This window comes from Plodia interpunctella, chromosome 17 (assembly GCF_027563975.2).
Source record: "Plodia interpunctella isolate USDA-ARS_2022_Savannah chromosome 17, ilPloInte3.2, whole genome shotgun sequence".
In the NCBI taxonomy this organism is placed as follows: Eukaryota; Metazoa; Arthropoda; class Insecta; order Lepidoptera; family Pyralidae; genus Plodia; species Plodia interpunctella.
In genome coordinates, this window is record NC_071310.1 from 6688857 (window position 1) to 6713915 (window position 25059).

General features: G+C 34.6%; 2 protein-coding genes across 2 annotated transcripts in view; one reads left to right on the top strand and one right to left on the bottom strand.

The window, feature by feature from the left end:
• Nucleotides 1–1037: 1037 nt before the first annotated feature.
• Nucleotides 1038–8735, bottom strand: red (red Malpighian tubules). Its single transcript, XM_053757559.2, has 4 exons — nucleotides 8516–8735; nucleotides 8132–8418; nucleotides 3564–3791; nucleotides 1038–2501 (listed from the first exon to the last, which is right to left on the bottom strand). Exons 1-3 carry the CDS (start codon nucleotides 8684–8686, stop codon nucleotides 3581–3583), a joined length of 669 nt encoding a protein of 222 aa, XP_053613534.1. The 5' UTR covers nucleotides 8687–8735; the 3' UTR covers nucleotides 1038–2501; nucleotides 3564–3580.
• A 610-nt stretch (nucleotides 8736–9345) lies between these two features.
• Nucleotides 9346–25059, top strand: part of Myo81F (Myosin 81F) — a 68455-nt gene continuing 52741 nt past the window's right edge. Inside the window, exon 1 of the mRNA XM_053757995.1 lies at nucleotides 9346–9615. The gene's annotated coding sequence lies outside the window, so the exon portion shown is untranslated. The remainder of the gene's footprint in view (nucleotides 9616–25059) is intronic.

The following is a 25059-nucleotide window of genomic DNA, read 5'->3' on the forward strand; positions in this document are numbered from 1 at the left end:
ATCCTATCTAACTATTTACAAGGTAAAAACATATCTGACTATATATAACTGATTTATAAATTATTTTTTATTGTTATTACGCTTCTGTGACCAACTCGTATAATTTGGTCTGTAGCTATATTTTTTTAACTATTTACGTAATCTATGTATGTTTGTTATTTGATTAATTATTATTTATTCTTATACTCTTAGGATATTTTTATAAACTTTTACGGATAATAAATTTTTGATAATATTTAATTAACAACAAAGTATATTTTACTGAATCGCTTAGGAAAATCTGGAAGATTCTCCTTGAATAATAATAGAACAAACATGCATACGGTAATAAACGATTTAACATTCCTTCAGAAATTTTAACTCAATTCCTAGTCAAGTTATTTTTGTTTACACTGTTATTTGTCTATTGCAACATATTTGTTGAAATGGGAAGTAAAAAAATATCCTTGAAAACGATAGATAACTAATTTTTATTTTGGTGACTATTCGAAGGCCTTTATATAATTAGAAAGACCAGTAAAAACAATACTGTGACAATGACAATGCTTTCAAAGATATGATAAAAATAAAATTACATATTTTCGGATTTGTCCAAACGCTCCAAATTAAAAAATACAGTAACGTGACGTCGCGATGACGTAATAGCTTAGCGAAATAAGTTATGTTTGCTCGACAGCTACATTTGTTATTGCGTTTATGGTGTTTTTTATCTAAGTTTTTATTATGGTTGAGTTAATTTTTTTTAATGGACTTTCCAACCAATTTTAAATCTTCGTATAATGACCCAGCGGCATTATTATAGTCTATGAATTATCACAATGATCTTAAATATATCTATTTTATCTAGAGCATACATACTTTTTGAAATTTCCTGTCCTTGTCATCTACCCTATTCAAGAATAACATGAGAATCGAGATGATGGATCCAAGTGTAAGGAAGCGAAACTGAACGCCGAATACTCGCCTGAGATCCACATTATGAATGAACTGTTGTAAGGCCAATTGAATATTCAAATAAAATTAACCAAAACACTAAATAATAACAGATTAATATTTATTAATAACATATTATGTATCGATACATAGCGAGACATGTGAGGTTACACACTAAAGGAACTTACTATATCTAATAAAGCGACACTCACAATTCAATATGTGAATAGGTATAGATTTACCCGCTTATTCATAAAATACTTAATTATATATTTCAATGTTCAATATTTTACATTGATAGAGCGAAAAATATTATATTTTTTTCTGTTCCGTGAAGGAAAAATAGACGGAAGTTTTAATTTTTTCTTGAATATTTTTATAGCTCCTGAGCTTCACAAAAGATTTTTGAATGAAAATTTTATCATGAACGAAAATTAATTTGCTTTTTAGTCGGGTTTGAGACAATTCAGTAACTAAAAACGCTACTTTCTTATTGGTTATCTAAAGAATATGTCGGTAAATATTTTATCAATGAAGCTATCATAACATCAATATAATACATCATTTTCAATCTTATACATATTTATTACATATGTTTATCATAACTGTATATAACAGGAAAAACATCAATATACACAAATCATTGTACACATATGCAAATGGACAGACAATATACGTCACAGATTAGTAGATATCAAAAAAGGGGTCACATAAAACATATAATAAATTGTGTTATGAAAACGACCAATCTCTGTGCAAATTTATTACAGAAAGATAAGAAATGTGTGCTAATCCTTTTTTATTACACCGAGTAACAATCGCGATATATATTTGGAAGATATTAAAAAGATTTTTCCGTTTTAGACAACATAGCTTGGTTACTACTATGTATGTATATACTTTTTAATAAGGCATTGTGCGAAGTTAAGGGCAAGATAAGGAAGGCTATTAATACTAGCGCTGTCTCGCAAATCTATAGTGATACGAGCGAGACACACTAGTGTATATGCCATAATCATTCAGAACAGTCGACTCTTTATCATCTATCCGTTTGGATATTCGATAAAACAGAATGAATTTTTTTTTATACATACCAAAGCCTAGTCTTTCGTTATTTCATTTATTTACGAGATAAAACTAATCATGATGTTTTGATATTGAACCAATATTCATAGCCGATTTGACGATAAAATTACATGGTTAAAATTATATGATCTTCTTATTTTCGTATTTTGTTTCTATTACTGGAATGTCCAAATAATTTCAATATTCATAGCATAGTTTTACTTAATAATATATATTGGACTTAGTAATATATTTAGGAATATATGGGGTACAAATACCAATATAAATACGCGTTACAAGCTAATATCACGATCCGTGACCTCACATGTGTAACTCACCGAGTGTACTTCGATATAGTTCGATAGCCCGAGGGTCTAGGCCGCTGGGGTCCGGGACCATGGGTCACATGGCCCACGGCTGGGCCGTATAGGGCCCGGAGAGACGACTCCGCGCGCTGTGTCAGCACAGCGCGGGACCGTCGCGTTCAATGGAACCGCGCATATCTGTAAACAATAAATGAAAAAAACTAAAATATGTAATTTTGTATGCTCATTGCTATTACATATGGAAGAAAAAAGATTAGTTCAATATTAAGTCGTCAACTCAAAATAAAAAATTAAATAGGTGAAGGTGAAGATGAAGATGATAGAAAACAACAATTATTTACAGCAGTGGCCGTTCCGGAATGCTAGTAGCTTTAAAAAATACCATATAATTTAAAACTTCACGTTAAAAAGTGCCTGTGTAGGTCAAATATGAACTCGCGCACTCCGACATTTATGCAACCAAGATGAAAATACTCTTGACCTTTTAGACTACTATAATAGATGTCCTTTCTAATTATACTATCGATTAAACTACAACAAAATAAGCATTATTTTATCTTCCCTCTCCCTTTATCGTGTTCTTTATCGTAATCATGTTAAGCTGCAGTGGATCAGTCTAGTTGTTTACCTTGTAATTGATCGATGATCATCTGTCCGATAAATTTAATAATAGCTAACAGCAAAATATTCTGTCGATAAATTTATTTTTACAATGTGTTGATGGAACGCAACGATCTATTTTAAACTAATGCAAATTGTACCAGGCTGATTCATTGCTCTATTACCTCGTTAAACATCGCCAGGCTCAAGTCGTCTTTAGGGCCCCAACCAAACCGGACAGAGAGCCAATAAAATTTAGAATTGATTCCAAATTCATTATCATAATTCTTTTGGTTGTTAAGATACCTCTCCTTTCCTCCCTAGTCTTTCGCGGAGACTGGCTCTTAGCCCTCTTAGGAATGTCACTAACATATAGCCACACGACGGTCTAGGTGAGATTTGAAGGTCACAATGTACATATCTTCATCAATGCGAATACAGAATCAATTATTTTATAACATCACGAGGAAATCTGCGCAGTGGATGACTATTTAATTAATTAGTGTGTATGAGACTACTTCCCTCAAAATGACTTGTGACTTGAATAAAATCGAACACCAGTCCTACCATTATAGAAGAGGAAATCGATCGCTATTGACTGATCAAATGTAAAACGAGTATGAATAATACAATGTTTACCTGCGCTGTCTCGGCCGCTACAACTGAAATAGGTCGTCATGCGTCCTCTCCAGCCGCTTGAGGGAGGTGTCCACCTTCCGGCCCTGGGTGAGGACGGCGGTCTGCGGGGGCGGGAGGGGCGGCGGGATCACCTCGTTGTAGGACGTAGAGGCGCCGAGCGACGCTGACTGCCGCAGCCGCGCCGTCGGTCGGTGCCTCACGAAATCGTTCTCGAAGTCTTTGACGAATCTGGAACGATCGAGTGACCATAGTAATAAAAACATAATTCAGATTAGAATAGATATTCATTTTAATTCTTAAACTTAATAGGCAGCAACTAGTATCAGATGAATATGTAATTTAACCAATAAGCTTCTGTACTTGGCTACAGTATAAATAATTAGAGAACAGTCAACGGCCCGGACAAAGCTACTCATATTGCAGGTCAGATGGACACTAACACAGAAACGTGCAGATACACCAGATACCGCAGACAAATATTTGTGGAAACAAATATAAATATTTGATCGAAGTTCTAGTATAAGTTATATAGTATAGGTTTGATAGAACTTAATAATAAGTCATAAGTGGCTGTGTCATAAGTTAACATTACCACACAACAGTCTATTCTCAATCCTGTCTACACACAATAGTGTGATTACAAATCAAAAAGAAAGCACGTCTAAAAATAGAGGGTGTTATGAAAACATGACCGTTAATTCTGTCTACATTATGAACTAGGTTACTTCACCAAACTGACGCGAATGAGTCACTAGAGGAAGTGACGCCAAATTTAACGCGAACTAAAATTATGATACTTATTATGGATACAATGTTAAAATGCTTCTAGAACTCAGATCACATCATCTTTCTTTGATATATTCACAGACTTCTTAAATTAATTTATTTTAAAAATGCATCTTAAGATTTTTGGAGGTTAACTAGACGGAAATCCATGCTAATACTCGTATATGAAAGTGTGTTTGTTTGTCCTTCTTTCACGTCAAAACGAAGTACTTATTGGGTTGAGGTATTTTTGGTGTGGAGATTGTTGGAGGAGCAACAGCTATAGTGACTTAAAATCGTTTCTCCTGCATGTCATGGAAGAGAGCCGAAATTCAGAGCACAAAATGGCTTGATACCGTCAAAGATGATATGCGTGTCAACCAACTCAGAATGCCGAGGACCGTACGAAAAAGTAAAGTAAAGCGAACCAGGCTCCGACGGTCTATAGCTGTGAAGTAACCGAGAACACTGTCAAATGAGAATGATAATAGACGTCAAAAAACAAAACAAAGGAAAAAGATAATATTAACAGTAATTTACATTGACCATTCTATCGAGTGAATGGCGAATAAAAACCGTCCTTGCAGACTTTCACCGTAAAGTGGCGGCTGTCACATGACGGTGACGTAGTCTGTACGCGAGATTGCGTATACTCTATAGCCAAAACTAATAAACATTTAGCAAACAAGCGGTTGTAGTCGAGTGGTTAAAACGCCTGCCTGTAATCGAAGACCTATTCCCACTTGTTCTACTTTTTTACGTTCAGTTGCTACTGCTCACTAGAACTAGTGAGAACACCGTTTTACCGAAAGTCAAGGGTTCGTCGTTAATCATGCCACATGAGTATTTTATCAGTCATTATTATTACATGGAATGGAGCTTTCTTGGAAACGTGGAGTGGTTCTGGAGGTCTAGAATTAATTGTATTTATGGTGTATCAGAAGGCTTTCTTCTAAAACGAATTAGCTTGATATTATTTTGTATATACTTCAGTACTTTTTTATGATCTAACGTTATATGAATAACTGATAAGAAGTGATAATAACGCGGCAAAATAAAAGTGCGATGGATGCACTGTCGTGCATAGATTTGTCTTGCTTTTATCACAAAGTTATTAATGATGTCACTTGATTTTGGCGCCACGTAAAAATTTATTACATGTTCGCGGAACTACATTAAAGCTCTTCCATGTTCACTGAGATGGACTTGGGAATGAATTTCAAGAAGTAGGTATATTCTTGTATCTTTCAAGCAAATAGGACATTAACGGCAAAGTAGTAGGTACGCCAGTATAGTTAGGTATAACACGCAGTACCTAACCTACCTACAACTAAACAAACAAAATACAAGTCGTACTCAGAAGCACGTTGACATTGATAACACGAGATATTAGAGGTCAATGACCACGACATTTACTATCATATTAACAGGGACGCCGAGGTCTTCTTTATTAAAACTTGTGAAAGTGACCGTCTGCGCAATCGATGGAAATGTGGAGACTAACTTTTAATATAATTTCATTTAAGACAGGTGGAGTTGTTTTATATTAGGTACCTAGGTATGTAGGGATAAAGATTTTAGCATTTAAAAATGGTTATCAAGTGAACAGTCTCATGATTCGTGACTAGGTAGGTAGTCTATTAATTTTATTATGGTTGTGTTAACATGACGTCACTGACTTTGCCCAGGCTTGCTAATGCTAATTATGAGTAGGCAATTTAAACACCTGTAACATACATACGTATTTAGTTAGAAAAATCTATACAATTTATAATATGAATTAGGTACAATTTTTATTTTATGATTATAAATAGACCTAGATAAATATACCTACCTAAAAAGAATTTTGTGAAAATGTTACATAGGTAGGTACTTCTAGCATTTATTTATTGAAAGAACCAGAGCATAGCTCTTGAATAATAAGTTCTTAACAGTTTTCAAAACCTCCACAAACTCATCCATGGAAGTTACGTGTCACAAAAGACCTACCTATAGATATTTCTAAGACCAATACTGCGATCGAAAGGCCATAGGATAAAAAGTGAACCAGTACCACGTAGTACTCGCACGGCCTTGGGCAAAGCTGTTAGACGTGCAAAAGCGTAATTGTACCATTCTCATGAATCATAAGAAAATATACAGATTACTAGATAAAATCGGCGGAAGGCCTACTTAATGTAAAACAAAGCACACTTCATGTCTCACTTTCTTCCTTTCAACAGATAATACGCGGCAAAAAGCAAAGGAAACAAAAATAACATTTAACATCCAACAGACTAAAAACATTCTCACTCTGACATACCAAACAACAAACTTATTAATTTCACAATTTAAAACAAATCCATATTTCCAGGTATATTTGTATTTTTGTTTGGAAACCTTCAGGCTACCTTTTTCAATATGGTTTAACTGACCGAAACCGGGGCGAAAATATTATTATTCATCCTTTAGGAAAGAAAATATTATTATTCATCCTTCCTTAGTAGGAAAGTGGACCCTGGGCTTATATGCTTACGCTGAGGAAATAACTAGGAATGAGATAAAAGAAACTGTATTTAGTTTTTAGAAGATTTTTATGACTGGCTTACCAAGTCATAATCTTGTAAAATAAACTGTAGCAATGTAGTCTAATGAATCAAGGTGTTAACACCTTACCCATAATTCATCATAAGCTGTTTATCACACATGTCACCAAACTAAATTGATGGTTCTGCTTTGCCTAATTTTTTTTTATATGCAGTCTTGTCTGCCAACTAACAAAACCAAAGACAGTGCAAGGTGAAACAGATCAAGTAAGAAAGCAGACACTGGACTTTGACACTCTATGACTGGAAAGAAACTGATGAAAATGATGAAAAAGAGAGTATATCATTAGATTCCTTACTTAATAGTTATTACTATATTAGCATATAATAAAAATACTTCCACTATAGTTAACATACATAGGAAGTTGTGTATATTTCTACATACTTATTTGTGAGAATAAAATGTCATTTCAAGTTCTGAACAATCACTGAGCTGCACAAGTCACCACACATCACATATTGACCCTTACATCAAATATTGTTATCTCTATACAAACATCATTATCAGCGCGGTAATATGACTTCTGTATGTATAAGCCTGATAATGGTATGGTATATAAATTAATATTGTGATATTATAAAATTTTGTACATTTCCATAATAGGGACTATGTTTGGTCTAAGTATATTTTGAGTATAAAATATTCTGCTAATAAGTTCAAAATAAATTTGTATCCAGAAGGTTTATGCTGGGCCTATGACAAAAAAACTCCAATTTAGGCAACCCTATGTATCATTATTATCAATTAATTATATCTAGTAAATGCCTTTCTTGGTGTTCTACTAAAATCATAACAAACATTGATTTTGACGATCCATTAATAAAATTGTAATGAGATATGTGTATTTTAAAAATAGTAACAAAATGTGGGAGTTATTGCAAATTTAAGTATAAGATCAATGTACCAAATAAAATGAAAAAACTTGCAAATTATACAAATGCCACACAGTCACATACCTACTAGATTCCAGATTAATGATAATATCTCAGCTAAAGGGCACATAGATAATTTAAAATCCAAAAACAAATTTGTTTTGGTACAAAGGTCTATAAAAATTCTACCTTCAACCTATATTCATAAAATATACAGTAAAATGATTATGAAATATCCAAAACATGCTTGACATCCACCCACAAATCTTATGGGCAGTGACTAGATATAAATTATGAATTTAGAATAAATACATCATGTAAAAAAAAAATAAAAACAATACGTACTCGCTATTCTCCTTCGTCTTTTCGACATGCTTTTTGATATCAGCAAGAGACGAATCAAGTCGATTTAGAAAGTCGTCGAAACTCTTCTTCTCATCAGGACTTCCTGGCGAGAAGTCTCTAGTGGGCATCCCAGCAATCGACGCGCGATGGTTAGGCGGTGCCATCTCCGTCACGCGCTCCCCGTTCGCATAAAACGGAGAATCTTTCGTCACAGGGATCAATAAATATTCCCTCAAAAACAAACTATCTGTAGCAAACAATCGGTTTGCTCTTCTTATATTTTCCATCTGCAAGTAAACAGAATGATCACGTCACAATATCCGTTGGTAATCACGAGGAATAAACAAGATAATAACACTTTTGTTGCAATCTTCCTACACTTACAGTAACACCATATTTGAGGGCAATTCCTTGCAATGTATCGCCTTTTGCCATTACATGTTTGATGTATTCGTCGTTCCTCTTCATATGATTGCATGTGCTCCCATATTTTTTCAAGGGTCGTGCAGATTCTCTGATAGAAACTCTTTCGTCGAAGAGACGTTCATCCTCCATTTTTGACGTATCCGAATAAAATACAAGAGAATGAGGAGATGAGATTTCTAAACCAATTGAATGACATTAATCAATCACGACGTAACATCTATATGACATTGATAGTTGTTGGAATAATGTTGCCAGCTGTACTATATAACCCTCGTTGCCCAACAAACATTTTAGCTGCCGAAATACTATTGTCCGATCCTGTAACAGTAACGCACAGCTCTACACTTTTGCCAAACTTAGCCAAACATAATGCCAACGCGAATGCGTGTACATTGCGTACTTAGTATGAATGCTTTATTTACCGCAATGAAAAACCAACAATGTATACCGAATCCGCCAAAGTTTGGCAAACTGTTCGACGATAGTGGAGCAATTTTTCATTCCGGTAAAAAAAAGCACTCAATTCAAGTCGTCGCGTCATGTGTTTGAGTTCGGCGATAGTGTGGAGCGCCAGCAAACGCAGAAAAAGCACTCGATATATGGACAGACAGTTCGTTTAAAGTTACAATAGATGGCGCAAGTATATACTATGCTTATTTAGTTGCGAGATTTTCATTGGGCTCGAAATTTACCAATCAGAAATAAGCTTTTTCATATCAAATCATTCGTTCACTACGTCTCATTCATAATCTATTCCCTGTTCATTCATTTTATTCCATTCAGGCATTCAGTATCGCAGTACATCTTCAATGGTGTACTTGTGTTGATGTTCGATTGTTCGCGTTATTTTTTTATAATTATTTAATGGATAAGTTTGTGCGTATAATTACGATTTGTGAAACAAAATTACTATATAGTAAAATATATATGATATTATAAAACTATATTTGTCAGTTAGTGTTAAATTTTAATATTTGTTGGATTTTTCTTAACGATTTGTGTACACACATGTGATCAATACAATCCTATAGAAAAAGAGATTTCTTCGTTTTTTGTGGGTATGTATGAATCAAATTATAAGTTTAATTTAGTGATTGAATGTAAATATGTATATTTTTGTCAGAGTAGCGTACTATGGTTGTTTCCCCTGCCAAGTGAACGCACCCGCCCCATAGCGAAATACGAGGGTTCCCGGTTCCCGGTCGCAGCCCGGCCGAGACATTTTTATTACTAGTGGGGCAGTATTTTTGCACGATCAATTGCATTAATTTTGAAAACTAAACAGTCTTTCGTTTTATCGTGGTCATGGATACAGATTTATTTACGGATCAAAATGTCACAATATTTATCTAAGAAAATAAGCAATATAGTTACGAATAGTTATTGTAAAATATTATTAATAAGTAATCTGTTTTTATACTCGTATCCTAACAAATTTACAGAATATTTAGGGTTGAAAACACCTGGAAGGCTAAAATCGGAACACTTACTACACGGTCACTTCCAGTAGTTGTCTGTTTGTCTGTCCGTTTATTTCGCTTGTTAATCATTTTTATCAGGAACGCTTGAAGGTAGGTGTCTAGTCGAAAACTTTACATCTGTAAACTTTATTTTGTAAATTTGAAGGCTGGTCTAAGATCTCGTTTCAGCTGTGAAAAAATCGAAACTTTGAAGCTAAGGTGATCATGGCTATTATGATCACCTTAGCTTCAAAGTTTCGATATGTCGTATATTTTGCTATTTCACAAGGGAATCTAAACCTATAGGGTACCTACCGTGGGTACAGCTGTAGGTACAATTTGATATAAATTTGATATAGGGAATTTGATATCAAATTGTAACCTATTTAATGCAAATAATTTTGATTTGATAATAAATCGTGATTCATCACTTCACTGTTATCTCGCTAGTTAAATTCACCTGTCAAAATGGGCGTATCAAATCCCTGAACTATTATGTGGGTAACAGGTCGTTAAGATTGAGTAAGAATGAAAAAAATGCGCGTGAGTCAGTGGAGAACGCGGTTGGGACGAGCGGAACTAAAGACATTGAGATCGGATCGTAGTCATTGTCGTATGATTCATCGACGGGTGACCTCCGTGGAATCCCTCTTATCTACTGCTGACTATCATTATCTCATATTGTTTAGTAGATTAACGAGGTTAATCAGAACTTTAACTACGAGCTTCGAAATCTGTGTTCGAAGTCGTTCATATACGAGTAGGTAGGTAGGTATCACGCCTAGGCAGTGGGTAGGCAGAGACTAAAGATTTCCCCTTGCCAGTATTTAGACAAATCTCACTTGCTTCCTCTTCGAAATCTTGGGGTTGGTTAAGTTTGGTTGATAGGCATACGAGACTTATTCACTTCAGACGATTAGGTAGGATGATGTAGAAAAGCAGAAACCTCTAGTTTCCTATATTAAAACATACCTAGGTATATTAGAATAAGTTTCACTTCAATCCAGACTCTACCGAAATAAAACTAGGAATCAGAAATAAATAAGCTCTCTTGTTAAGAATTCTTCGATATGGTCATGACAAGGCCTTTTATTTGTATTAGGATTTTTTCACGAAATATCTACCTATTTTGATATTTTGGCACTCGACCCTTCAAAATTTACAGATTAATTATCGAGTGTTTTGTTATTTATGTGTATACCTACCTACCAATAGCTGCAATGAACTAACCAATGTTAAGAAAATTCTGTCTAATTTGGAAGTGTTTGTCTCTATGGGACGCCTTAATTATCTATCCAGACAGATTACAATAATTTGTTTACGTCTCTAATCTCATTAGGGTTGGCACGAGTGTTGACTTTGTTACAGCTCCGATACGTTCTAATTACCAAACTAGGTATTGAATATACGAGTAAGTAATATTTGTCAACTGAATTCTATTTAATACATCTATGCTGAATTATTATAGTGATCTCTTCATGCAGAAGGTGAACTTGAATAAATATTTTCTGTATACGCAGCTACACGCCCCTGAATGATTCCCGTTATTAATATACCTACCACCCTTTAATCGAATCCCTGTGCGGGTGAGGCAGTTACTGAAAATATATTTAATTAACTCTTACAACTAGGGCACATAATAATGCTTGTGAGTTAGGTACTTACCTAGTACGTAGCTAGATTTTATCAGCTTTTTAGCTCTTGTATTTGGTGTAAGAAAATTTAATAGGAAATCTACGTTTGATGAAACAAATCCAAAATTGTACTTCGCAAACAAAGTTAAGTAACCTCATAACGGAACTCCATATCGTCACAGATTACTCAGAGTTTCTCAGAAAGTACGCAACAGATCTCAATGGCACGGACATCAGTCATCGCTCCACATTTGTACTCCTTATACTCCGGCTTATGACGTCATTATAGAGTAATAAAAAGCTTTCGCCTCTCGTGTTACATCCGAATCATCCGATCTATACAGATATAGTTATAATGACATATCGTAACATGTGACAACTACAACAAAATTTTCTTTTTAAAAATACAGAGCGCCTATGCCATACATCTACATGAAACCAAACCAGTCATGTCCAAGATGATCGGTATTTGTATATTTAATGTGAAAACCGACATTATAAAGGATAATCCTTTTACAGAGGTCAGACAGGCCCGTTATAAAATAACAATAGGGCACACATTTATCTAGGACGTTGCTTGGAGGCATACCCGTGCCCACTATACCGTATAAAACAAAGTACCTTCGATTGTCATAATGGGTACTGTAGCTACAGAAATATCTAGTATCCTAAACTCCCACTATAATAAACGTTTTCTGTCTCTTAGTTTTTAAATTTATGTAATGGTCGAGACGACTGAACAATATGTAGGCATATTTTTAATATTTCATTTCCGCTAACTTAATGGGAATTTTGTGAGCTGTTTCCGATTTGATAACGGACAAATGTAGTTACTGTAAGTACTAAAATAACAACAATAACTTATTTATATTATGCGCCATTTTTGCTATATATAATTTGTTTTTTTGCAACAAATCCCACGGCAAAGACACGTTTTTTGGCATAAAAGGCCCCCCTTTTCCTTCTCCATATTCTATGGCATTTGGATTTATATATTGCATATGGCATTAGTTCGGATACTAACCACACTTCAAATATGACGATGGTTCATACAAACTTGTAGCCCCTATTTCACCCCCCTAAGGAAAGAATTTACAAAATTCCTTTCTTAGCTGACGTCTCCTAGCCACACATAATATTCCTGCTAAATTTTATCTTCATTGAATTTAATTGAATTCACTCAGCTCATTTACGCCACCACGCCACTTTAAGAAAATTCAGATGTTTCGTAAATCCCACGGGAACAATATTTTTTTCCAAGATGAAAGATGAAAAATTACCTATATCCTTCTCGATACTCAAAATCATATTATGTGCGAAATGTCAAGAAGATTGGTTGAGAAGATATCGCGCACGGAGATAACAAACTTTGGCATTTATAATATTAGTTGGGATTGTATATTTTGCGGTTAACTATAGCATTTTCTTTCACACTCAAGTGGCAGGGCAGAGCCCGTTAGAGAAAACTAGAATATAATAATGTGAATTCTCAAGCGATATGAGAATTCCTCAGTTGCATGTACCGGCCTGGCATTTACTTCAATATGTTTCCTTTTCCTTGTTTTTTTCTAGTTGGAGTCTGATACGATATGAGCATTATTCACCACCGTATTAGTTAGTTACGTGGTGAATTTGTGTTATCTACGCTCTACTATATATTTGATTTAGTAAGCGTATCCTCCTAATAGTATTATACATGCAGTTTATGAGGATGTATGTTTGCTATCCTTACAACGCAAAATCTTCTGGACGGTTAATTATGAAATTAAGTACTCTGGTAGAATATAACCTGAAATAAAACATAGACCGCCGCTAGTACCACTATAAAATATACATGGTTAGCATAACCGTACGCTTTCTTGAGCAAAAGACTCCAAGAGACAAGTCACATTTTCTCCTACGTATCAGTCAAATTAATATCCTTCGGGCAGATCAATGAAATCAAATTATAGTTTACATTTATAAATTATATTAAAAATATATATATTGAAATATCAAAGCAACAAGTTGGAAAAATAAACAGATAGTAAAAATAACTGACAGAAAAATGTAAGTCGTTGGTTATTGTCAAATCGTGTCTCTCTGAGCTGGAGATAAAATCACCGTTTTGTAGTCTAATGCGCCGGAATGGACACGAGCCTGACCCGAGGCAGATGCCCTTGCTATCACGACGCCGCGGTTATAGCTCGTATTTTTAAACAGGAGAAAGGAGTAAACTATACGAACACGTGGGCTGTTGGGATTCCATTACAATACTTCCATCCAACCGCCCAATCCAGCTTTGCTAGGGTAAACCGTAATAAATTATACTATACATACATATACATCTAAACCGTCTTCAAGACTAGAATCAAACTATGAAGTTTGGTTCTAGTCTTGAAGACGGTTTAGATGTATATGTCTATTAGTGAAAACCGTAAAAAATCCGTCCGATAGTTTTTGAGTTTATCACGTTCGTACATACATTTTGAAGTTCAGAACCGTTAGAGTATAGATAACAGTCTAATTAAATTCATACCTTAGACGCTCAATTATCCGGCTCATCTGTCCATAAAGCGGTTTACTCGCTAACTGATAGCATCCTATCTCAGTTGGTACGCGTTTTAATTAAGCGTAATGAGACAAAATCTACGTGAATCTAAATGCTAATGGCTCATTGCTGGTGTAAAATAGCTCGACGACCTCGGTGGCGGAGTGGTAAAGTGCTTGCCTCTGAACCGAGAGGTTCGATCCCCAGTCGGGTCATTATGGAAAATGATCTTTTTTAATTGGCCCCTGGTCTTAGATGTTTATCTATATATGTATTTGTTAAAAAATATAGTATCGTTGAGTTAGTATTCAATAACACGTATCGTTGAGTTAGTAGTCTCGAACTTACTTTGGGACTAGCTCAATCTGTGTGATTTGTCCTAATTATTTATAAATAGCTGTATTAGACCTTGGGACGTTGTAACTTATACAAAATTTTGGATATAAAGTTTATCTATGACCCTATGATACACGTAAAAATTAATTGGGGTTTTTAAGTGTTTACATAATATCCATAGATATCTAGAAAATATATGTATTTTTGTTTATAATGAACAATCTTAAAAACTACTGGACGGATTTTGATGAAATTTGGCACAAAAGGAGACGAAACCATACGGACTAACATAGGCTACTTTTTTATTATGGTTCTACTCGAACGAAGCCGGACGGGAAACTGAACTTTTATTATGTTATGTGTAAGTTTGTGTGTAGGGGCTGATCACGGAATGCCGACACTGTCACACTCACACAATTCTGTTACACTAGTGCGACCACTGCCTAAGGATCAATCCTCCGTATGGGGCTAATCATCGAAATTACCTATTCAACGAATTTACAAAATTTTTTCACCAGCTTTATATTTTTTATTATTGCAAGTCACAGCAATGCCATGTTCAGACATTTCATAAACAACATTTTGATGTTGTGAATGAAATAATATATTTAGCGATTTGACCCGGCTTCGCACAGGCTTCTTCAATTTTGTTTGTATAAAGCTTTATCTAAATAACAGTGATAACTGCATCAAATCCGTTGCGTAGTTTAAAAGAAAAATGCGAAGGGCGACTTTGTTTTACTATGTAGTGATAATGATGTATTGGTGGTATAGTACATAGTAATAACTACATTACAATTATTTCCCTGACTAATGAGTTACTGCATAATTCGAATAGACCTGAATCGATTACACCTAGAGCAGTAATTACGGATCACATATTATACATCGATTTAACCGTGCACCTACTAATTTTTGATCTTTTTGTGTAACTTTTTGTTTGTTAACCCTTCAAGCGTTGCCAATCGCGCACGGTCTGATGGCTTTTTCTGCCCTTCAACCATGCAGAACGATATTATAGGTGCTTATTATACATTCAAAAATGTATTAGACATTCCTATCATATTTCATGTCATACAATACTAGTTGTAAATATAGTTGCTACTAGAGTTATCGTCGTCTAAATTACTTTAATTAAATAAACTTTAAAGACTTTAAGTACTACATTTCTTGTAGCGTGTCTGTGTGGAAAAAGATGTCTGCAAGTAGAAACTAAAAAGTAACAATTATAGAACACCTCAGTTCTCGCGCGGCCCGATCGGAACGCGATCCTTTTGTTGTTCAATTGTTTTTATTATCTCCAGGTTCGGTGGGTTAATCATTATTTTTCATCATTTATGTATTTCGAACCTGTCCGATTATATCCCTTCAAAGAGCCAAGGACCCTCTTTCCAAGTAATATTTAGCCATACACAAATACAACGACCTTTCTAAATTTCGCTTTCAAAATAGTTACTGCATTGCGGTATGTTATATCAAAGAAAAGCAGCTGGGATTGGGTTGGACCCGCCAACAGGTGTACACGAGCTCCTAAGTTTTATTTTAGTATCACAAGTAAAAAAAGTACTCCTTCTCGCTCACTCATGAGATAACGAGGATCGTGCCTCTCTAATTTAGGGTAGTGACTTGTCAATGTTTTTTTTCGATAACGATATCATAAATCATAGTTATTTTTCGACACGCACCAATGTATTAATTTGAATTGTTAGCTACCGTTAACAGTACTATCAATACTCGTTTATATATTGTATTATTATTGGGATGTAACAAGGAAAAAAATATGTTCTTATAGCTATTTTTAAATCGTATTGATTCTGTAACGTAGTAACGATCGGAATGAAATATTTGATTTGTCAAACGGATCAGTCATCTCATGACCGTGTATCATGAGATGACTGATCCGCCGATACCGATATATGAATATTTTATCGATATCGGTAAATTGTATCGGTGCGCCCTTCATTTGCCGATCGGCAGCTGGTGCAGATTCGGTATTTTTTGCATGAACGGCCTCTCGATTTGCAATTTTCGATCAAGTGCGGACCTTTAATTTTTTACCTGCATTGAAATGGGCATTTTAAATGGCATTGACGTTTATGATATTTTGACATTAAAAGTAATTAGATTATGTTTTGAACTAAACATAATGTAATTACTATTATACTAATTATGTTTCAATTTGCCTTTGTTCTTCCACGGCCACGGCATCCACGGCATAACCATTCTACGTTATGTTCGCAACATGGAAGTCGATTTGTTCGACAAGTTGACAACAGTTATAATATAAGTTGGTAACGAATAATGCGTTTAATGCTGTTTAAACGCGTGAAAATGCGTTTGAAGGTATTATTCTTGAATAAATAATGCTACCAAGCTAAAAAAAAGTTTCTAAAAGTGTCATAAAAAACTCACCCAATAGATACCAAGTAAAACGTTTGCCGAAATTAAAAAATTGTCCAAGTTGTCAGTTTTTTAGAACAGTGCTTCCCAACACCATCCCATCGAAGAGATCTCACAAAACGATCTCATTTAGGACATCAAAGGGCCACTGCAAAACGACGTACAGAAAACTACATGTAACGTTACCCTGCATGGACTTTATGTCGCGGTAATAGCGTCTAGTTTACAGTTATTTGAGGTAGGTTGATGTGCTATTGATTGTACAAATGTAATGGCTTTTTGGTTGCAGACGCGTAACCTAACTTGTCGTAAAATTTAAGACAGAATAATCGTTATTCCTTCATTCGAATGCATTTGTTCGGTGTTTAAATCGAAGGAAGACTTGCAATGATATCAGTAACCATCGAAAAAGAAACGGTAGATTTACTACTATAATCACACTTTGTATAATATATCTAAAAATATAATTGGTATAATTATATCTACAAAATGTCTAGTACTATAACGACCTGCCATACTACACTACCTTCCTCCCCGCTGAAATCGGCCATCTTATAAACAGTTACCTTATAGTTATTAATGGCTGAATAAGGACAAGTATCCTCCGCGATGGTCGCGAAACAATATGGGCAATTGAAGTGCTTGTGAAACGGCTCAATAATCCGATATAATAGTGTTTAATTCCCCAATGGATAGGTTATATAAATTACTGTGTTCTTGAATGTAGCTGAGTTAGAGTTTGTAATGTCACCAAACGATTTGAGTTATGCGGAATAATTTTAGTTTTCATGTTTGTCGACTTCTAGTGAAGCCGATAAATGCAGCCTAAGTCAAACATCCTACAATTCTCCATATTATGATGATAATTTATCTGTCAATAAACCCACAAAATTGTTCAAATGAAAGTCTTAATTCATTGTCACGGACTGCTAAATCTTTAGAAACTCCAGATGCTGAAGAAATGGATACAGAATAAGTTACTTCAAAATTATTAATTAAGATTTTAAAAGGAAGGTAAGATCTTTACCCAGCACACACTCACAACATAGCGGAACACAACTACAGGCTAGAAGAAAAAAAAATGTATAAGTAATACGGTCACCCTGGAGTTAATGTGATGGACAGGGTCCGTGAACGCTGGAGCATGGCATCAATCAAGAGTTTCGCGACGGAATCGTTGGACCTCACAGCTTATCGATTTGTACAGACGACAGTACATCAACCCAAACAATTCATGCCGGAGCTATAAATATCGTGAATCTGAATCGATGTGAATACGAATTTGTGACTTTCCGAAATTCTGCAATATGTAAATTGGGGGTCAAGCTACGGGTGAGAATATACATAAAAAGTTACCATATATCTATCTTATGTAAATTAGGATTTTAAGAATAAGCTTTTCACTTCAAAAGGAATACGGTATGACAGCAGCCTCGAGAGATCAAAGGAACGGCGATCAGTGATTGTTTAAAGGTATTTCGTATACATTTCGTAGTTTGTTCGGACAGTTCTAAACTCGTGAAGAACAGTAATAGTGTTACAGAAAGTTCGCACCCAAATATTTTCTACCCAGTAACAATATAAAATATAATATACTTCCAGAATTTTCCTTATCGCAAAATCAAAGTTAACGTAATTATCTTGTTCGTGAAATACAGGTATAGATAGAAAATCAATGAATGATAAAAAAATTAGAACATCCTTCCAGAATTTTCCTCATTGCGCAATCAAAGTTATCCTAATTATCCTGTGATGATATTCTGCCAAGCCGGACCGGACGTGACCTCAGTTATCACCACAAATGGCACCGAAATGCCCTTATCTCAGCCCAGTGGTTTGGACAAGGATAATATGAAATTCCTTTGTGCCGCATATTTAGTCTGACCTGTTGGATTACCCGCGCGCGTAAGAAAGGTTTAGTGATATGAATTTCTCGCTCGACAGAGTATAATATGAAAAAAAATGAACAGAGTAGAATATGCATTTCTCTGTTATTCTGAATAAGTTACTGGCCTCTATTATGTTAAATCGAAAGCTAAAATACTAAATTATATAAATACACCTTCAATTTAAAATAAAATACTTCACAACGCGATATTGACGTTCCTTTCTTTATCCTATGTTTGATTTTCCGTTGTATTTTCTATTTTTACCATAAAATATTCAAGCAATGAAACTTATTACTGAAAATCTGAATACCGTGTATTGATGTGTGATTACATAACTTTCATTTCATAAAATTTTTAGAGAGGTTTTGATATAAAAAACCAGCAAATTATGTAACTACAGCACAGCTGACAGAAATGAAAATTATGAAACAAGACTTGTTTGTTATAAATAAATTTTCGTTATGAAATCATAAAAAAAATCTATAATCATGTTAATTTTATATGTAGTAAATATTTTCATTGGTTATAGCTTACCCAAAAAATATTATTCATTACTTCGACGATTTTTAATTGGTTTCTTTTAAAACTCTGGATACGCTTTGGGAATACCTTTCACACCCAGCTGTTCTTCAGGGAAATCAAAATCTAACTCACTTTTGTATGTCACTCACTCCCCTCAGTAACGTATTCATGCTACATTTGCTAACACAGGGTCCATTTATATTTGTTTATTGGTGGCGTAAGTATATTAAGGATTGTCAGTTTTTGGCTTAGTTATATCGAAGTTTAGAAGTAGTCATTTTCTGGAATCATCAAATGCGAGGCTCTTCTTGGAGAAGTATTTTTACTGCCCATGAAATCCCTCATCATTAATATCATAACCAAAACTCCCCCTATCTATTTACGTATACGTTTATGGAATAGATAAATAATTCCAGCATATCGATTGTTACGGCTTCAGCTGCTACACACGCAGCCCATTTTTCCATCCCTTCAGGAACTGACCTAATTCCATATAAAAAATGTGCTGATTAATCATGCTATCATAACTTGTTTGTCCTTTTTATGTTCTTACTATCTTTTGGCTTGTTTAAACTTGGTATTTTAATCGTAAATTTCGTTTACAATGTCCAAGCATTTATTACTAATGTTAGTACTCCAGTACGTACGTAGTTGCGATACTCGAAGGCCACATTTGTCTAATATGGTTGGCTCACCGTGTGAGACCCTGAAGTTTATGTTCCAAAGTGTAATGCGATGAGCCACAAAGAGCTTTTTTTAAATTTTCACTTCAATAAATTACAATTCAACATGTGTGGAGTTGGATACATAGTAAGCCTCTCACAACGTAATAAACATTTTACGATAAAACTACATATAACAATGAGTAAAATTAAATGTTCAACTTTAAACATAGTGACATTACCAAAGAAACATGTGAATTTGTATCTTTTTGAATGAATTTACAAGGTTTGGACTATTTGTAATTCATCACTGACGTTAGGAGCATTAGAATTATCATATCGGTTTATAACCTGTAATGGTAATCTAAAAATAAATAAATGTGTACCAAGAAAAATATTCGATTGCAAAAGTTTAAAAACATTCCGATTATATTTTTACGTGTATTTAGTACGCGTACTATCTTAAGTTATACATATTGTGGGAATATTAGTAATACATAATTTGTCACAAAGTTGTATAGGTAGTATAACTGCAATAAACATGATTACATTGGCTTCGCGAAGCATGAAACAAAGCATGCTAAAAGGAATCATAACCGTTTCTTTTTATACAGGAGGAGCAATAAAAAATAACAATGAAAACCAAATGTGGAATGAGAGAAGATCAACTGTTATACCTTCAGTGGACTGAACCCGTCAGTAATGGAATCCTGTGGAAAATATTGCTTGCTTTTATATTGTATTTATGAGCTTGGAAATAATATACCTAACCTCATTTGAGAGTTTTTGGACATTTTCTTCTGGAGGAATGAAAGTGTTTTGACAATAACCGTACCAAATAAAATGTGAAAATATCTGTATAATATTTGTATGTCTGTGACTGTTTCTATGAAAGACACAAAATACTGTCATATAAAATGTATATCTTTATAACATATATGATATCTTTATAACACAAACATTTTACTTAATGTACACTAAGATATTTTCCTTCATCCTCTATAGTCTTTAGACGGCATTTCCCACGCATCAAAGACGTTCCCGCGATTAATTTTGTATATAGCCTAATAATAATTAAACTCGAGTACCGAAATCCTTTCAAGCAGAATATGGCAATTGAAGCCACGTGGAGAGGCTGTTGACCCTATCCGAATTAGTACCCCCCCAGTGCTTGACACGTGCGTTTGCTTAGACAATATTAGCAGAAAAATAGTTCACAGTTTAGCTGTTAGAATTGGGCCATGATAAAAAAAAATGCATTGAGCAATTATCTTCTACCTTTTACCAAATATCAAAGATATCTAAATATTACGGGAGCAATGTACTAATATTGTGATGAATACTAGCTTGTGAATAAAATATCTATGTTGTCCTTACATGTGAAGTCGTTGACACGTTCTCAGAAAGGTTAACTCGACCCCAATTACTTTTCGTTTAAAATTTCGTCCTTCAGCTGTGTCCAACGTATTCCAAATGGGCATCTTTGATGTGCAATCGTCCACTCCATTCGATGTCACCCTTGCCCGATTTGAGTGCCATCCACCTATTACGAGGGCCCATATGTCTGACCGAATGTGCTTTTATACATGCATAGGATCTATTCGGTCCAGGTTCTATTTATATCGAATGAATGATAAATTCCTTTTATTGTAGATCAGTAGATAAGGCTGCGGTGAAGTTTGTTGCGCCGCCCGCTTATTCTTCAACTGCCCTTTGGAACTCCGTAGTAGACCTTATAATATTTTTATGTCAATGTGAAATATATTGTATTCAATAAAAAACATAGGAGTTGTGTTTGTTAGTTCTAGTTTAACTATGCGGCGGATATTCTTATTCTTCTTGTTTCCTTACATTCAATTCTTTGAATTTACATTCACTTCACCATTAATCCCAGAACTGTAAACATTAAAAGCTGAAAGTATCATAATATTTAATAAACGTTATTCTTCCCGCTAATTGTGATTTAATTGCCTCCTTTAGAGCGAAACAGATAATGAAGCTCTTTTTGTACCTTTTCTTCGATCGGAATGCCTTTTTATAATTTGCCCGCTAGAATTGATACGATTCAAAACGGCACATTTTTTGTTGTATGTTTTTAGTAGTAGTAGTCACAACAATCGTCGATTTTATAGCGATTTAATTAATAGATAAGCATCCGAATTAGTACAATAAAAATGTTTCGCCGTCTGAGAATGGCCTGCTCTGCGTGAGCGTGGCTGTATGGTTGTAATCACAATGGACACGCTAGCTTACTACGATACGATAGTAGTGGCTAGCGATATGCCGCTGAGAAATTTTCTGTTCTCGGTTATTTCCTCCCTTGAGAATTCAGCAGATAACAGGAACGAAAGACGAAAATACTTTAATTACCGCTTGCGAAAATTTCTCGTACAACATATCGCAAGTACCTAGTGCCACAGCTTAATGGCATCTCACACCCGACAAAATGTATGAAATTAACGCATTGTTATACCTACAGACCATTGGCATAGATTTATTCAAATCTATGAAACTTACAGGTAACAAACCATCCTAAATGATAACTCTCTCCCATCTGAGCGTTATCCCGGTTGCTTCGCCTACCATAGAGCGTCAGTGTCCAGTGTCTAAAGGACCACTATTTTTACTATTTTTTTTTCTTTTATTATTAAAAGTCTTGTGATATGTTCTAATACTACGGTGTCATACGTTATTATGGCTCAGTTTATTATGATTGGCACACACGAACGCGATCATAACGCGATGATGAGGTTGGGTGCGCCTCTAAAATAGCTAAGGGTGTCGTTATATACATTTCTAAGGCTTGGTCGACACCGTACTTTGTGTATCTTCTTAATATAAACGATTGTTAAAATTACCTATTATCCTTTCTGCGCCTAGCCTTGTTCTTTAAAAATATCCAATCTATGCTGATATCTATGTAATCGTTTTTGTATAATCGTTGATGTTATATAATAATGTGTCGCCATTTGTGTATAGAATATGGAAATCGTGTATTGAAATAATATATTTTACAATCTGTGTTAGAAATGTGGTGTTCAATTTATACGATATCATTTTCTGCGAAAATGGAATACGCTTCTTCAAATAAACACAAATGTATGTATATACATAGTGCACAGAACAGTATTCTATTACGATATATAGAATACAATGCAGAAGAGAAATAAAAACATAACACGTTGAATGTTGTCGATATTTCGACAAAGTATTTTGTTTTTATGAACACCCAGGCTAACAAGGAAGAGGCGTCACATGATGCCTCGACATATACGGCTTGCTCCAACCTAATATGCATTGTGCATACGAACGTTAATGTATCATACTATATTACTTTCCACACATAACACAACAAATATAGAATTATCAGTGGTCGCCCGCGACTTCATCCACGTTATTTCGCAATAAAAGCCCTTTGTTACCCCTGAAGTATGAATCTATCCAGGAATCATTTTTTAAAGTCCAATATTTATCTCGATTGTATAAACTTACTAAAATATTTCCTTCTATCGCAGATAGCTTTTGAAATAACTGAAGGAAAATAAGTATTTGGGAAAATTGAACAGTTAAGTGAGATGTTTAGATAAAACTCTTTAATAGTGCAAAGGATCACTTCCAAACTTTCGATATTTATGGCATGGTATCGATATAGTACACATATTGTGAACATAGCGGTACATTTCGTAGAAAAGGCGTTACTTTTGTTACAATGGCATGAAGTATTGAAAACGTTACGAAATTACGTCATCATTTTCATTGCATGCGTGTAAAAGCTATTATTTTCTTATGAATAAATTTTTGGATAGTAGTTGTAGTATAGTTGTAAGGCTCATTATTCTTTATTGCTCATTTCCAATGAAAGTAGGAAATTTTTGGACAGGGAAAACATATAAAAACAATGAACATTATTGTTTTTTATATATTTTCCCTAGGGACCTTGTGAAAGGACCAAATTTAAAATGAAATTCTGAAATAGTATTAGTTTTTAGCTTCGAGAAATCGATACTATCCATATTCATCCTTATTTATAAATGAAAGTGCGTTGTTTGTCTTTCTTTTATGTCAAAACGGAGCTTTGGATTGAGATGATTTGATTGGTGTTGACATAGTTAGGGAACTGTAGAGTAAAATTGTCTACTTTTTGCCACAGATCCACTGGCAACAGCTAATATTATGTAATTTAAAATAAGATCTAAAAAGTGCCTTTGATCTATCAGAGTAATTACATAGTTACATAGACCTGAATAGGCTTGGTTGAATTAGATCGCTGAACAGTTTAGATTAGGCACAGTATAATAAAGTGTAAGATTTCGAGACACTGATGTGTGGTGAACTGCAGGCCTACCATCAACTTTTACAGAACGATTCAAATGTGTGCAGTTCAATTTAGGAACCTAAAATGAATCGCATTAATATTAAAAATCAAGTTGATGGTACGAATTTGCGATGCAGATCAGTTTAGGTCCTGCACTGGACCGCGTTAAGAGATGATAGTAAACCTCCTTAGCAGAGCTTGTATCTCGTTATAACACCCCACTACAATTCAAGGGTACCTTTTGGTAATAAATTAGCTTGCAGGCAATCTGGGAAGCCTTCTGGCGGTCGTATGAAATGCAAATGAACGTAATTTCTGTGTCGGGTAAGTTTGTAAATATTTTAATAATATGACCTGATTCAGTTCATGGCTTTTGGTGTTGCCAGATTTATTCTTCCGTAAACTCGCGTCGAAATTGTTGATTTATTTTTGAATTTATAATACAAAGTTCGACAGCAAGCCTACCAGCATACCACTTTAAAGACTGAGGCCGCCCAAGACTTCATGACTTCACTTCACTATTCACAAGACAAGACTTCACTATTTTAAAATAACAATTGCATCACTAGTTTTTCTCTCATCTGAGCTTTCCCGGTTACTTCCTCAGTCGTTGAGCTTTGAATCTCAGGGTCTGCTTTCTTACTTTTTCGTCTTTTTCTTCTTCTAGTGAAGCTTCTAAAGGTTCATCAAATTCAATTTCATTGCAAATTTGATTCTCCTAGCGAAAATAATTTTGTAAACAAAAATAATAATG